Raw genomic sequence first — 16,755 nt, 5'->3', positions numbered from 1 at the left:
TCTACATCCCACTGTTGGGACTTCAGGAACATGCGAATATTCTAGTGTTCCAGACACAGGTGTCACTTGCAAATACTGGCAGCCACCTGAAAGCCACCTCGTTCCTTGCTGTAATCACTGATGCTGGTTTAAATCCATGGCTATTTTTCCTTGTGTTCCTGATTATGTAGGCTTTTCTGGATTGTTACTCTTTTTCCTTCTTACATCTGTTCTTTTATTCCTGTGAGAATTGGATAAACCTGTTAAAATATATATATATTAGAACAGTTGTTTTAAAAGGATGAGGTAAGTCCACAGCTATTACAGTAATAAATGGATGTAAAAGCTTATCTAAAACTAACTGAGGCAGTAAGAGGGAGAAAGGATGTGTTCTGCTTTCCCTGAGAACCAGGGTTCTACAGGGATGCTGTAGAAGTGCAGTACATTTTTTTTTTTCCTCCCCCTTCCTTCTGCTAGTACTGTCCCTATGCCTGTGGGTACTGATAGTACCAAGATTTTAAAATCACAGATCTTCAAAGAGGGCTGTTTTTTTGGATGTGTACCTTTGCTGTGAACTTCAGAGTGTTGTAACTGGTAGCTGTAGACTATGACTACAATCTTGAAGTAACTGCAGTTTCTTGATGCACTCAGATTTTATCTTGTAGTACAGCCTGGACAGAGATTTATTCTTAAATTACTTTTAGCTTCAGAGTTGATTCATATTTTCCAAGGCTTGCATTTGATGACCTTCAGAACTGAATGTTATCCTGGTCTTTGAATATGATGAAGGGAGATGGACTGAATTTAGGAAGGCTCTTGTGTCCTTTATCTTTGTGACTCTTACTGGGTAACGTCTGCTTCTTGGCAGAGTTTCTCAAAGGGCACACATATGACATGTTTCAGTGAAGGCTTTTTTTTTTTTTAACTTCACAGGGAAAATTCTTCAGGGAATTCTGAGCAACTAGTTGCCCGATATTGAGAGCATTTGCTACCTATATGGCAACTTGACTTGATTTGGAACAGAGGCTTGAACTTGTTTCTCCTTGATGAGTGCCTTGCTCTTGAGTTATGCACTGGAAAACTCCTCTTCCATTACTCCTTAATGTAGAAGGAAGACAAATGTCTGAGCTTTGTCATGAAATCGAGTTCTTGTCTCCTGGCCAGCCTTGCTTTATAAATGTCATTCAGAGCACTTAACAGTGCTTAGTGAGTACTTGCTAATGGGAAAAACCTAGATAAAAATCTCTTAAGTGAAAAGGAAAAAGTAATTTGAAGATGTTTTCTGCCAAACAAGTTGCTTTTACTTACTGTAGAGAATGCAGTAGTGGCTCCTCTGTCTACTTTCACTTGCTGAAAGTCCATGGGAATATTTTGTCAGATAATACAAGAATATATTGTGCTTAAGTGGGTACTGTTTCACTGCTTTGGGATTCAATTCACTTAGCTTAAGGCGTAAAGTAAAATAAAACGCACTGCTACTTACGTACTCTTGAGGCATGTGTAATGCAAATATAATGCTTTAGCTTCGGGCTAAAACTTGTAGCAATCAAGTGGTAGACCTCCTTGTCCATCTCAATCCTGTGTGCAAAGCTTTCAGGTCTACGTGTAACGCCAGCATATTTCTGAGCACAGTCAGAGTGTGTGTGTGTGTTCCACTTCTAAAATTTAGTTGAACGAGTAGTGGCAGCTTTTGTTGCATTATTGGAGGGTGGTTTTTTTTCTTTGGTGGAGGGGGATTGGATTAAAGCAGTAAGTAGAACTTTCTTGTAAAGTTGGGAATGGTGAAGGTGCTTCATGGGCTTTGTAGACAGTGTATGTTTTGTTCTTCATACAGCACAGAAACTCATAAAAGGGAAAAGTGCCAGGGAGCTTGCAACTAGCTTGAGTGGAGATGATGAAGGGTACCCGTGTCAAAGAGAACTTCCTTTGGCACCAAAGAGAATGGGGAAGTTGCTGCAGCACTGGCAATCAACTGGCTGTTTTGTTTTTCTTTTTCAGTGATATTTTACTTGTTCAGACTTCTGAGATTTTTCACAAGCCTTTTGGTCATCTGTAGATAGACTTTTTAGAACACCTAGGGAGCCTGACCCCCAGAGCACTGATTTGTTAACCCTGTTGCAAGTAGGGATCAGAACTGCGGAAGATAACAGTAGCCTTGCAATTCAGTGCCACAGGTGGGATTACTCTGTGCTGCTGTTCTGGGGGTTGTAGAAGATGCCTGGCTGTTGTAGCTTAAGGCAGTCTTTCTCATGCATGGTATGTGTGCGGTGCTTGTAAAAGATCAGTTGTGCCTCTCAGAAGTGGAAGATGGATCAGTTAAAACTTTGCCCTTTCAGAGCGGAGACTCAGTCCACCCTGATGCGCAAATCCATTATTTGTCAACTGTACTTTTATGCCTCTGCATTGATAAAATTCTGCCCTGAGAATGAGAATTCCTTTACATTTATTTGTGCAGCGAGCAGGGTGTACTGTTAGGAGGGACAGATCCCTTCCAGTTCCAGCCTCTTCTCTTACAGATAAAGGTGTCTCTTCTCAGCACAGATAAAGGTGGAGGATGACTCCCATATGAAAAAGTGGGGGAAGAGACTGGTTCATTTCTTCTCATCAGTGGGGATAAAGTGTGCGATAGATGGAGAAAAGAGGAGACTTCTGCCCTCATCTCTCCAGTCTTCTTGTAATGTGAACTGTCGACATTCTGTAGCAGGTTTGAAAATGTTGTTTATAGGTAAATACTAATTTGCTCACTTGAAGCATGAGCTGGGGAGCGGGTTTTTTGCATATCTTTTGGAGATGGATTAAATCTGTGGTTTGTGTTTAATATTTGTGTGATATTGTAGTTCTGGCAATTTTACCAGTCACAAACGGTGTTAGTAGCGTGGCTTTTTCTTACAGTCACTGGATCTTTCTTGGCTGCCTGCAGAGGAGTGTAAGATGTATGTGACAGTGTTTGAAGCATCCGTGAAAGATGCATTTTTACTTTTTCTGTGTTTTGTCTGCTTACAGAAGACTGTTACGAGCCTTTTGTTGAGGAAGTTAATCTTAAGACTGTACAGACATGGAAATAATGTGTGGTGTTCTTCTGTCTGCTGGAAGTCTTTTAACTGGCACAAGCAGGTAATGAGTTACTTCAGGATGACCCAACATGCGTAAGATAGCAACAGTCTAGTTCATATATATACAAACACGTTTCCTTCTCTTTCCTTTAAGTATGTTTTCACTTACTAATTGCCTTGCTTTCCTCTCCATGCAGTTCTTGAGTGTGTACTTGAAGGTACTGCTGCACTTTCCGATTCAAAAAAAAAAAACTACAGAAAGCAATTGCCATTTTTAATGTATTTGTTTAATCAGCAGTAAAAAAAAAAAAAAAAGATTTTTCTAAGCAATAGGAATGGCATACTTCTAAAACAACATAATGATCAAGGTCACTTTCTGTGAAAAGAGCAAAAACCTCAAATTTAACAGGCCTTGAAATCCCACTCTAAGAAGTTTCCAGTTTAAACATTTCAAAGCAAGTTTGTTCTTGAGACTGAGGGAAGGTGAAGCTTATATATAATAATAATAGAACAAAATACTGAATTCTATTCTCATCTCTCATTTAACACTTTGCTTTTTAGATACGCTGTTTAGCATTCTGCATGAGGTTTCTTTATTTTCTTTAAGCCACGATTATGTCACATTAATTCCTCTTTTCTATGAGATGCAATGTTAATAATATTACTAGGCTTGCAACATCTCGGGAGCTGTTTAGTCACAAAAATGAATGCTTCAGAAAGCAAACTTTAAAAAAAAAAAAATGACCTTTTTGTTTATAACGATGGGTCCATGAACTCAGCGGTAGAGTTTAAGATGTCATACGCATGAAGGCACTATAATGCTTCTATTTTTGTTCAAAGACTAGCAATCCTAAGTCATACCGTCTTGTGTATTTCAGCTCAGTACCTTCCATAGAGATTTAATACATAATAGGATCAATCCCTCTAATTGCAGTTTGCCTGAGCAACAAGGGTGAAGTTAAAATCTTTTTTTTTCCCCCTCTCATTTACCAGTAAGCAATTTCTCTTCTAGGGAACAGAAGTTAGCTCCAGCAAAGCTTGAGGAGCTGGCACAAACAACTGCTGTCCATGTGCAATAAGGAGGGGCTGTAATCTTGTGTCAGAAGTGTCTAGTTCAAGGGTTTATAAACAACAGTGGCTCCTGTAGATTCAGAAGGGTCTTGAGACTCTTTGGCCTGCAGTTGGGTGTAAATACTTCTGCTGTGGTAGCCGGATGGCAGATGGTTGTTAGACACTGTGGTGGTATCATGGATACAAGATTCTTGATGCCGGGGCAGCTTTGATGTTGGGATGTGCGAAGGGTTTTGATTCTGCAGCCACGCAAATTCCATCCTGCAGCCCCTCTTCCTGCCATTGGTTTCTGATTAAGCATGATGTGAGCTTTCCCATGTCCCTGGAGCAGCTTTGTGGGAAAGGTATGCTGTAATTGGTTTATAACCATTCATAATGACCTGGCAGCCCTGTACGAATAGCAACGGGGAGCGACTTAACTTGTGATTTATTTAGGTAAGCTACGTGGATGAAAGGTACTCCCAAGAGTACAAGTTTAGCTAGTTGCCTAATTGGACATAAATTTTCACGTCTAGCTCAGAGAGAGGGTTTTGTTACGAAAGTCTGAATTTGGATTTATGAGCAAGCTTCTAAGACTGCTAAACCAGCTCGTGAGCAAAGTTAGTGTAGTCTGGTTCTGGGACATCTTAGTTTTGAATTCAGTAACTGCTAGTATACTCTTTGTCATTAATGGTAAAGCTAACGGCACATTAATTTAAGAGTTTATTTACACTGAGAATACCTGACCTTGCTTTTAGCACAGTAACACGCGTTCGGATTTAAGAGCCAGGGTTGGTGACGCCGCTTTGGTCGTAGTCTTTCATCAGTTTGGCGTGGTCAGGCTCCTGCTCGCTTCCTCCAGGAACCCAGAGCCTTCTCACACAACGCCCATGATGCGAGCGACCCACCAGCTGCAGGGCATGATGATGCGGCAGGCGGTGCGGCAGCCCTGGTAGTTGTATGGCCACGGGTAGTAGCCCAGCAGAGGCTCGCAGATCCTCTGGCACTGCGTGTAGCTTCTCCTGCACTCGATGCAGCACACGCCTAGGTGATCCAGCATGGGGTCAAAAGCCATCCCTTCGCCTTCCAGTTGCTGAAACGCAAAATGGGAGCGTTATCATCTCTGAAACCTCGGCCTTGAGCTGCACAGCACTCCCACTAATTGACCGGCGCACCTTGCTTTTTCCCTTCTGCTGTGCTTGGGGGAGATGTAGAATTGGTGCAATCGCCCGTGTGAAAACGGAAACTAAAAACCAGAACTCTAACAGAATCTGTTATTACTCTTCAGTCTTTGCAAAAGATCAGCAGCAGTAAAACCCCCAAGGTATAAATGTTAGTGATGGAAAGCACTGGAATATAGTCATAGGGGTCTTTTATGTAGATGACCACATCTGAAGCTTCTGCTGTACTTTTAATGTTTTTTATATCGTAATATTTTTTTAATTCAGAAAACCCTCCCTTGTCTTTCATTCAGCTTTTTCCCCCAGTGCCACACTGAGCTGCTTTGTGGACAGTGGGATTTCTGCCTGTTCTGTACCTGACAGTATGCAGTTGCATGGAACACAGCATGTATGAAATATTTAAAAGCAGGCTCTTGCCTTTGCCTTCTCCCTTCAGAATCATTTTCCTATTTTGGGGGGAAAAAAACAACCACCAAACAAACTGAATATTCTAATTTTGAAACTAAACTGTTCTTTTTTTTTTTTTTTTTCAAGAACACTTTGAGAAAAGCAGCAGCAAACAACAGATGCTGGCATCTAAGCTTGCCCTGAGTGTTTTTCACTTGGAAGCCAGCAGCACACCGCAGCAGTGGGGCACAGAGGATGCATTCTCCTCTCCAGGCTGGTGCGTGGTGCGGGGGGCTGCTTGGTTGAGCTCAGGCCTTTGGAGTCTCCTTCCCCAACCTGATAGCAAGGGAGGGATGTTGGTTCCCTCGAGTTTTCCTCCTTGGGTTTAGATGCCAGCAGTGTGAGCTTCTACATGAGAGCTTCGTGTCCAGACTCCCTTTATGCAGTGGGTGAGGGGAGAAATAGTTGTAAGCATGGTTCCTTCCATCCTGGGGGAAAGACCGACAACATAATTAACGGTCCTGTGGAGTTAAACAAATCTGCCTCTAAGGAAAGCTTGGCTAGAGGCATCCATGGGGTAACTGCTAATGAAGGTGAGTCCTGCCCTGCGGGATGGAGGAAGTGTGGGGAGCTGGAAGCTGTGACTCTGGCTTATATCCCTCTGGCTGGGAGAGTGGAGCTGCAGCAACTGCTCTGCTGCGGCTCCCAGAGAAAAAGAAAACTGGGGCCTCACGGGCTTTTCACGGTAGTGGGTGCAAAGAGAAGCTGAGTTCCGCAGCCATTGCTATTCTACTGACCTCATGAGAGGCAGTTTAGATCCACTTTATTTGGAGTGATTAATTTGAGTTTAATTAAGGGATGTCAACTCGGCAAAATGCTGTCACAGCATAACGATCTCCTGCTGTTGCATAAATGTCAAGTCAAAGCTGGGACTTATTTCCAAAGCAGGAGGCATTTATCTTGTAACAGTGTTGTATTAAAGAGACTTACTCCTGCTGCACCAAATGGTGGGTGTAAATTCTCTGGCGCTGGTGCACTAGACTAGAAGCTGCCTACTGTACTGCTGTATGCTGCCTTGTTTCGGAGAGCAGCAACAAATGTCCCAGTGGTCACCTTCCACGTGCTACTGCTGCTTCTGAACAGGTTCTCCTCCGTGAGCTGCTTGCCAGAGAGCCTGTCCTCCTGATGGAGAGCAGGCTGAGAGAGCAGATCTCCTTTTAGGTGGAAACTCTGCTACGAGGGCGGTAAGGCACAGGCTGCCCAGAGAAGCTGTGGGTGCCCCATCCCTGGAGGTGCTCAAAGCCAGGTTGAATGGGGCCCTGGGCAGCCTGAGCGGGTGGGTGGCACTGCACATGGCACGGGCTTGGAGCTGGATGGACTTTAAGGTCCCTTCCAACCCAAATCATTCTATGATTCCATGTTTTGGCTTAACTCCTAATATCTGAAACCAGACGCTAACTACCACTTTCTTCTTCTGTAGGGGTCTGATGCTGGTTGGTATTGGAGAGCGTGGTGTAGGTCCTAGCTACTAGATTCATGCTTTGCCAGTAAATATTGGGGTACCGCTACCTGATCAAGACCAGCTTCTGGTTTATCATCCTCTAGTACTTCTTGACGGGCCTTGGAACCCTTCAAAAGCAACTTTTCATCAGTTCATCTTAATCTTGCCACCGCAAGCGCTTCATCTTGCTTCAGGCCGAGGCTTAGTTAAAACTAGGGCTGAGTGAGGGAGAAGACTGGGAGAAGACCTTTCTGAACTTAGGAGTAGACATGTTTCACCGGTCTGTACTTCCTGGGGAAAAACTGAATGAGCCGAGTGTGCGGATTTAAATAAATAGAAGAGAAAACCATCATTAGTATTACCTGCCCACAGTGGTCTTGTGCTCTGTGGTGCAAATACTCACATTGTATGGGTTGTCTGGGTTAAGTGTTTGATCGCTTTCCTGCTGCATTGGCCTGGTTTCATTTGACTCGGGGCCGAGCTCTCGAGTCAGCTGGGTGGGTGTGGACCTGGTGTTCACTTCCTCAGCAGCAGCTGCTATGTCTTCTGCATCAAAGTTTGACTCGGACTGGCGTTTATTTCTCTTCATTTCTCTCCTTTCTCGTTGCTTATCTGAGGAAATAACCATATTTTGAACATGTCCTTGTATTTATCCACAGATCCAGATTTCAGTGGTGTGTTGAAGAAAAGCTAGAACTGGGGGGGTAGGGGGGAAGACCAAACAGCAGAATGGAGAACTTGCTAAGCATCCCAATGGGAGCTCCTTGCTTTCCTGTGCGTTATAAGCAACCAGTGTCATTCCAAAGGGGGGGGGGGGGGGGGGGGGGGNGGGGGGGTGAGGTTTGCTTTTTCCCCCATATTCCTTCCTTTGAAGCCAAGCAGACATAAGAAGATGCTTTTAACTCCCAGCACAATCACTGATGTTACCTCAGCAGCAGCTGCCAGCACTCATGAGGACCATCATACATGCATCTCATTTTTCTAAAGTGCTTTTGTGACAGACCGGTGCCCTGCTCCCAAGTCCAGGCAGTGAACCTGGGAGCGGCTTTGACACTGCTCTTTTGTTACCCAGTAGGTCATGAGAAAAATGGAAGATAATGGCAGCTTGCTTGGATTCCCAAGTGCTCTCAAATTGTATTTATTTATTTTTCCCAGTGTTTTAAAAGTAGCTGGACCAAGGAGGTCTTTTCAAGCCCTCTCTTCTCCTTCCAGGCCTGAGATGTACCTGGAGAAGTTGCCATCGCCCTGGTAACTCCTGAACACCTTTGCTAAGCTTGGCTGTGTGTGATGACCACACTTCAGAACAGGGATGGTCTCCAGGACCTCACAAACTTCACCTGTCAGTTGCCAAGCTGATCCCTCCCCTCCACCGAAGTCCTCTGAGAAGCAGAGTGGGAAACACAGCAGGGCACGGTCCCAGACTGTGAGCTTGCTGGTCCCCAGCCCTTGGCCAGGTGTGGCATTCCAGCTGCCTGAGCAGTTTGATTCTAATACTTTTGAACTATGAGAAGCGTTACCTTTGGGATATGTAGGTCGAAGCCAGAAAATTGGAAGGTCCCCACAAAGCTCTAAAATTTTCTGGCTTAGGAAACCGTTGTGCTTGATGGGCTCATCTGCAGCCACCCAGATAAGAGAGTTTTCGTCAAATCTAACAGGCATGATTTCATCTTCCTGCAAAGAGAAGAGCACAACAAATCCTTTGCTAGTTCAGTGAGCAGTCATGTGCCTGCCTGCTGCTAATTCTTGTGTAATCATCAGCTGCAACTAATGCTGCGCGGCCTTTATTTCATGAATGTGAGCTGATCGTGATGAGCCAACCTAGGAGCAGCGGCTGCCACTGCTGAAATGAGAGGCAAAGCTGCTCTCAGGTTTTGCTGGGGTTGTGGTTTCACCCCTCTCTTTTTTAGCATACTTTTGCCCTATGTATGAGAGAAATTTCAGGCCTAGATGCCAGGATTTCAGTAGTAAAACCTGTGGGCATCCACCAGCTTAGAGGGATGAGCAGTGAAATAGGCCAGCTGAAAACGAGACCCCGTTCTTCTGTCATGCCTGCTCTCATTTGATGTTCTCTTGAGCTATGGCTCTGTTTACAATAGATGTTAAAAAAGTCTTTTTTGCAAGTTTTGCAGAGGATTACAGTACGAGAGCTGGTGCAGCTTCCAGTTTTAAGTCAACGTGATGGCTCTGATTAAAGGTCTTGTTCAGTAAAAGCAATTCAATTGACCAAAAGCTTGAAGTGCGAGCTAGAGCAGCCTGCCTTTTTGAAGTGTACCCTGCAGGTTTTTGGTTTGTATCTTCAAAGTAACATAGGCAAATGCCAGTGATTGATTCTTTAAAGTCGTTAGTTCAAAGTATTATTTTACATAAAATGTGTAAGTATTTTATAGCAACAGTGAAATATTAAAAGAAAACCAACTTGTGAATCATGAAAACCAGTATGATTTCAAAGTTAAAATTCTAAATTGCTTCCGTAAAAGCCATCAAAACTCGTTACATAACTGACTAGATCAATTTATTCTGTCAAGTTGTTGTTCCTTTAATGTGTTTATTGATTTCTTTGTAGGTCTTGACTCATTGAAGTTTGCTATCCAATCTGTCTAGTGAGAGCAGCTCTTTATTTTTTTTTTCTCCTCCTTAGGTTTCCATCGGCATCAGAAATAAGAAAATCCAGTTTTCTGTCATAAAAATACCCTTTGTTTCTGTTTTGAAATTATCCTGACTGGTGAGCGGGCAGACTTCGGGCACCTACACGAGTTTATTTTCACCAGCCTTCTTTATAGGCAGTGTTGGTTATATGTGCTGTAAGAAAGCACCCTAAGTACTCAGAGGTATGTGCTTATCAGAAGGAGAACATCCTCCAAGTAGAAAAATAAATACTGCTTTGCCACACTGGTCGTTCATTTAACCGGAAAAGTCAAGCAACAGGGGCGAGGTTAATGTTCCAGCAGTAGCATTAAGCAGCCTGCTTGGTTGGATGGCAGTGAGTTCAATTTACAGCAGTGCTGGTGTAGTGATGTGATGCGCCTCCAGGAAGCAGGGCAGGGACTGGGCTGGTTGTAGCCAGGTGGAAGCTGGATTAGCTGGGACTGCCTTTGGATCATAGAGTCATTAAGGTTGGAAAAGACCACTGAGATCATCTAGTCCAACCGTCAGCCCGTCTGCACCATGCCCGCTGACCATGTCCTTCAGATTAGAAAAAATAAAAGGTGACTTTGTATGCCTGGCTATCCATTCAGGATTTTGTAACTTTTCAGCTGTTGCGATGAACTCAGCATTTATCAATCTATATTAAAACCGCTGTCATGGCAAAGCCTGCACTGTGCTGCCAGCAGCACTGTTTGCCCTGCCTGTGCTTTCCTGCGGGGTCCAAGCTATGGGCCCCTTGTTTGTGCTCCTGTTATGATGTGGGAAACCTGGGCCTGAAGCAACAGACTTCATATGAATGAGATGGGAGCGGTTTTCATGGGTGAGTACTGCAACTTTTGTGATGCGGGGTCCATGAAATGTAGTCAACACAGTGTTCTATAAAGAAGCCTGATGCAGGCTAAGTAGGTAAATTCTTAACATTTTACTGTTATTTCTTTGTAGTTAGCTGAATTTCTGCAATAATCTTCAATGGGTGGAGTTGCTCTAGTGTTGGTAAGCATTCCCTTGGGCTCTATCCCTGTCGCTGTTTGCATTGCCTCCTCCATACTTCCCCATTGCAGCCTCCTACCTCGCCTTTTCTCATACCCCCGAGGCCCCCTGGTCATTCCCCCTCATACCAGTAGTCCTTACCAGTTCAGAGGAGAGGCTGGCCTTGGTCATGGCATCCACCTCGGGCACGCGAGCTTTGGGCTGGGCCTTGATGTAACACTTTTCTCCTCCAGCAAATCGGATGCCAGTGATGCCCTACAGGAATAGGACAGACATTTGGGTGCAGCCCTCCGTGTCCCCCACCCCATAAACCTCTTGCACTGTGCCAGCCAACACTATCGCTGAGCTTCTCGTCTGAACGTCAAGTCTTATTTTAGACACACCGGCACACTCTGGGATGTTATCCTAGTGCCTAGAGCAGCTTTACCGGAATTATAAAGCTAAAATTACGTGAAGTTTTCCACTCTGCTCCTGACAAATGGAGGTGTTTTACATAGATGGCCTCCATGCTGGCATTTCTAATAGATGATTTGGACAAATTTAGACACCTGTAGACAGCAAAATCTGGATGTTTTTCATAGTATTGCGCAAGCTCCATTCAACCACCTAAATATAAATACCTAGTGCTGTTCGAGGTGTGCTGGTGCTCTGGCTAGCCTCCAGCTGAGTGCTTCCTTACAGCACCTGCTTGCAGGCCTTCTGCAGTTGGACAGACTCCCATCAGCCCCAAAAGCAGCGAGCAGGGATGGCTGTGCAGGGATGGATGCACAAAGGAGCAGGACCTTGTGGTACACGGAGCGTGTTGGGAGCAGCTCAGCATTGCTGAATCATAGGATTACGAAGGTTGGAAAAGACCTCTAAGATCACCCAGTCCAACCACTGACCCATCACCACCATGCCCACTGAGCCATGTCCCTCAGCACCACATCTACCCTTAAATCCAAGTCTTTGCTGAGCACGCAATCATCCGAGCTGTGCCAATCAATCCAAAGATGCTAACGTAAATGCTTGGCCTTTGGAAATGCCCTTCTTTCTCCTTTATGTCCATTCTCAGCTCAAAACCCAACTGGCAAAGTCCCTTGGCTCTCACTGAGCCTGGCACTTGTGACTGTGATCAGGCACAGCCCTGGTGGGTAGCAGCCACGCTTGGGGAGCTGATCTGACCCAGCTGTGAGGTCAGCCAGCAGCACACCTGGAGGTGATGTGACTTCAGCATCTCTCCATTGACCTGGTGCCTTTATGCAGATGTGGAATAGTGAAGATGAACGATGAGAGCTTGCTGCAGGTGCCCTTATTCAGCTGCTATTAATGTTGCTATGGTGATGTTTGCTAGAGATTGGTAAAGGCTGAACTCCAGCTGTTGGGCAAGCTGGGTCCCCAGTCTCCTGGCCTGGATTTGCTTGTATTTGTGGAGAAGCCATAGAGCTGGATTTCCTCTGCTTTCTAGAATAGGGAGCAATCCTCCTGGCACCTGCTGGTGTCCTTTCCTTTAGGTGCTGCTTTGACTTAGGGAGGACTTTGAAGTTAAATGTTTTGCACCTGAGAACATTAATTAAAGCACCTTTGTCCTGAAAAAAGATTCCTGCAGCACTGCACAAAAAATCAGTTCAAATCCTACAAAATCATGCAAGGTCTATGGCACAGCCTGCCAGAGAGTTTTCCTAGCATGATCCCGAGGGCACAGGCTGCAGCTCTATTTCAAGGATTTGAAAGTGTGCATGGAGCCAAACATGATGCAGCCTGATCCATGTTGGAGAGAACCTTGGCAAGAACTACCCCAAAAGGACACATGGACTTTGTTTTGGAGGGAAGTGCTTGTCTTGCTGTGAGAGCAGGTCAGGAGAGCGTGGATGTCGGTGTGGGCAGTGAGGGCACAGAAGCCTCTGACGGGCCGGGGCAGAGCAGCTGAGAGCTGGGACAGCGCAGTGTAGGCATGGGAACAAGGGGTGTGAGGGACGCGTGGCAGTACTTACAATCTGAAAATCATGAACTTCAACAGCTTCTTCACTCCCACTTCCTGTTTTGAATGTCTCTAAGTTGTTTCCGGCATCTATTTCCATCGATCCGTCTTGCACTTTTCCATTAATGCTCATGGTATAGTGAACATTGTACACCTGCAATAGATAACAGAGCAGTGACAGGCTAACACTGTGCACTGCCTTCTTCCTGAACCGGGTGGTGGGTCAATCTGACAGTCATGGCTCTACTCACAGAACCACAGCATGGCTGAGGCTGGCAGGGCCCACTGGGTCCCTCTGCTCCAGCCCCTGCCCCAGCAGGGACACCCAGAGCAGGGTGCCCAGGGCCACATCCAGGCGGCTCTGGGAGATACCCAAGGAGGAGACCCCACAGCCTCTGGGCAGCCTGTGCCAGTGCTCCGTCACTGTTTGTATTTGCTGCGCGACCACAATCTGCGGAGGGTTTTTATGATTCTCTTGTGCAGTCTTGATAAAAGTGCTACACGAGCAGCTTGCTTTTGGTCTTAAAAAAGAAAAAGCCTTGTAGCATTGTAACGAAAAATTCACGCTGACAGCTAGAGACAAATTTCTTTGTCCCTCACCGTCACTCAGGGAAGTCGACAGTGCTGAAGATTTATGGTTCCCCACTTATACGCATGCAGGCCCGCATTCTCCACTATCTCAGGCTCCAATTGAACGTGGTGCACAGACCCAGACCTATGCACGCAGCGTTCCCTCCTCAGGGCTGAGCCCGAGTTGAGACCTTTTATTACCACTGTCAGTTATGAGAGAACGCGGAGATTTACAATAAGTAAGTCTACCTTCAGCTATTTTATGAATGTGATCTGTAGAGTTGCTTCCTAAGCCCTTGCAAGTCCCATGCAGCTTTTTGAGCTTGGAGGCACCTTGGAAAAATGCTTCCCACCTTTCCCAATGCATTCGCCTGGAATTTGGCTTCGAGCTTTAATGACAGCCCTGTATGTGGCAGGAGCTAGACTCGATGATCCTTATGGGTCCCTTCCTGATGGGGTTTTCTATGGCTCTATGTTTGGAAACCAGGATTCAGATGGCTGGAGCAATACATAAAGGGAAACTGTCCTGTTATGCACTGTGTCCCTGCCAGCCTGTGTACCCATGGATGTCCCTGTCCTCTTTCAAGAGCCTGCAGGATGGCACTTGCAGTCTGGCCTAGGGATCAGCAATGTGTCCTGTCTTTTTTTTGGTGTTCAGCCTTGTACTTTCTCTGACTACCTGCATTATTGCTACGTGCATGCATGTATCTCCCAGGGAGCTCTGCTCTGCTGCCAGGACTCGCACAAGGATCTCCTTGATGGGACTGGAGTGTGGCTGAAAGCTATGCAAAGCTTCTTCCAAAGTAAACCCACAGACCTGAACTGTGCTAACGGAGCAACCTAAATTCAGGTGGGCACCGTCATGCTTAACATATGTTTTAACCTGAAACTTAAGTAAACGGAAAGTGAAATTTATATATTAACATAGCAGAATGCTCGTGATGCTTCTGAAAGTAATGAGTAAACTGGTCAGCAGCTTCTTAGTTTTGTTCTTTGCATACAGCGCCTCTTATCTACTCCAGAAAATGCAAACAAGAAAATGTATCACGGCTTTAAAAGTTGTTCCACAGCTGTTAACCATAAATGCCTCTGTGCACGCACCGTCACACAGCCCACCAATGGGCGAGCTGGTCATGGGTTAAATATAGCACTGCACGCGTCGGGGTCCAGGTGGGACTTGTTCTGAGCATGCCGTGGTGTGGGGAAGGAATGTACGTGTTTCAATGCCGGTTTTGTCCTGAGGGCCGGAGTTTGCCCAGGATGTGAATCCCTGGGGAGGGGCTGGGCTTGGAGTTTGCTGAGAATGTGCGAGCAGAAATCAATGTAGAGTCTGTGCTCCTGGAGATATGTTGCACATTGAGTAAGAAATGTGCTTCCAGGAGCCTCCATCCCCACAACCGATAAATATAATTATTATATGGTTTTGGTTGTTTTTAAGTATGGGGGAAAAAAAAGACCTGCTTAAAGACCTCTTTATCGACCCTGTAATGCAAGTTTCCAGCCCGTGCCCCATGTTACTCGCAGCCTGTGCCAGGCTGGCCGTGCTCACCTGCCGCTCGGTGGCTTTCCAGAAGTAGAAGGCACCAATGGCCCCAGCCAGCAGCAGAAGGGCCCCAGCGATGAGCACCGTGGCCCCTGCCTTCAGCAGCCGCCCTGGCCCTGGAGGGGGCACCGCTGCCATGTACGCCTGCAGGGAGCACAGTGCTGGAACAGGAACCCCAACCTCATGGGACTGGTTGAGGTCCCCATCCTGAGCCAGCTGTGCTGGCCGTCATCTCCCAGCCCAACCCGCCTGTTCTGCCACATCCTGCTTCTGACCCACCCGACTCTTCCATCTCTGATCCAGTGTAACCTGACCTGACCCGATCTGTCTCATCCCATCCTAATAGAGCTGGTCCCGTCCCAACTCGTCCCATCCCAATCCATCCCATCCTGTCTAAACCCAACTCATCAATTCAGTCCTGATCTGGTGAACCCCATCCCATCCCAACCCGATCTGACCCATTGCATCTTGACTCATTCCAGTCTGACCCATTCCAACCTGACACATCCTATTCTATCCTGATCTGCCTCATTACAATCCAAATGTACCCATCCCATCTCATCCCATTCTGACCAGTCTCATCCCAAATTGTCCCATTCCAATCCGATCCATCCTATCCCATCCTGACCAATTCTAATCCGTTCCAATCCAGTCCATCCTACCCCATCCTGACCTGTCCCATCACGGTCTAAGCAGACCCCTCCTGATCCATCCCATTTCGTCCCATTCCAGTTCGACCTATCTCATCCCAAACAACCCCTGCCCCATTCTGATCCAACCCGCTGTCTCCCGAACCATCCCATCCCATCCCATTCTGCCCCAGCCCATCTCATTCAGCCCGTCCCGGCGGCACTCACAGGCGGCAGGCCCTGCTCCACGTCTTCGGGCCCCGCTCGGGCGATGGGTACCTTCTCCGAGCCCTCGGCCATGGCTGCGGCAGCGGCTGCCCCGAGCTCCCCGCTCCCCGCCGGGCAGCACCGCCCCGGCCCGGCCCTCGCACCGCCCCTGCCCGGACAGAGAGCACATTGCTCCCCTCGGCCGCACCCCCGGGAGGAGGGGAGTGGGGATTTGGGGCCCAGGGGCAGCGCTGGAGAGCGGGGAGGGGAAGCGATGGAGAGGGAATGTCCACGCAGCGAGCACTACGCCGGGCTGCTGTGGAGAGGTGCCCCTGCAGAAGGCAGTAGTAAAAGCTAATTTTTTAAAAATGTTTTTATTATTTTTTTAATACAATATCTTTTTAACTGCTTTGACACGCTTGCCAAAGAAATCAGCAGAGTGTGTGTGGATTGAGGTGTGGGCACAGCACAGTTTGATGGCTGCCCCACAGAGCACCCCAACAGGGCACAGGCTGAGCTGCCACTAAGGCTCTGGGGACACGCAAAGTGTGTGGGGGAAAGTCATCTTCTTGCTTAAAGTGGTCACAGTGATCTCGGGGCTTGTCCTACATAGCAGGGCAAGAGCTCTGGGGTTCCTTCTTCCCATCCCTTGAATGAGCTCAGTATGAGGCCTTTCGGTACCTAAAGGGGGGCTGTAAGAAGGAAGGGGACAGACTCTTTTGCAGGGTCTGCTGTGACAGGACAAGGGGAAATGGTTTCAAACTAAAAGAGGGCAGATTTAGACTGGATACAAGGAGAAAGTTTTGTACAGTAAGTATGGTGAGGCAGTGGCACAGGTTGCCCAAAGATGTGTTGGGTGCCCCATCCCTGGAGACACTCAAGGTCAGGCTGGATGGAGTCCGAGCTTCTGATGCAGCTGTAGGTTTCTCTGTTCATTGCAGGGGAGTTGGGCTAGATGTCCATTTAAGAGTCCTTTCCAACTATGATTCTGTGATTCTGTGACTTCTTCATAAGCGCATGTCACTTTTGCTCTTCTGAGCGGTGCGTAAGCTAACCACA

General features: G+C 46.6%; 1 protein-coding gene and 1 long non-coding RNA gene across 2 annotated transcripts; one reads left to right on the top strand and one right to left on the bottom strand.

Moving 5' to 3' along the window:
* Positions 1,500-10,040, top strand: LOC110387036. The gene is made up of 2 exons (XR_002432377.1): positions 1,500-3,093; positions 9,790-10,040. It is a non-coding gene; the product is annotated as an uncharacterized LOC110387036 (long non-coding RNA).
* Positions 4,793-15,871, bottom strand: CNMD (chondromodulin). Its single transcript, XM_021374728.1, has 7 exons — positions 15,718-15,871; positions 14,867-15,004; positions 12,761-12,901; positions 10,929-11,042; positions 8,669-8,822; positions 7,555-7,763; positions 4,793-5,175 (listed from the first exon to the last, which is right to left on the bottom strand). Exons 1-7 carry the CDS (start codon positions 15,787-15,789, stop codon positions 4,960-4,962), a joined length of 1,044 nt encoding a protein of 347 aa, XP_021230403.1. The 5' UTR covers positions 15,790-15,871; the 3' UTR covers positions 4,793-4,959.

The sequence above is a fragment of the Numida meleagris genome, chromosome 1, assembly GCF_002078875.1.
Source record: "Numida meleagris isolate 19003 breed g44 Domestic line chromosome 1, NumMel1.0, whole genome shotgun sequence".
In the NCBI taxonomy this organism is placed as follows: domain Eukaryota; kingdom Metazoa; phylum Chordata; class Aves; order Galliformes; family Numididae; genus Numida; species Numida meleagris.
Note: the sequence above shows the minus strand (reverse complement) of the source record. Positions and strands in the feature narration are given on the sequence as shown.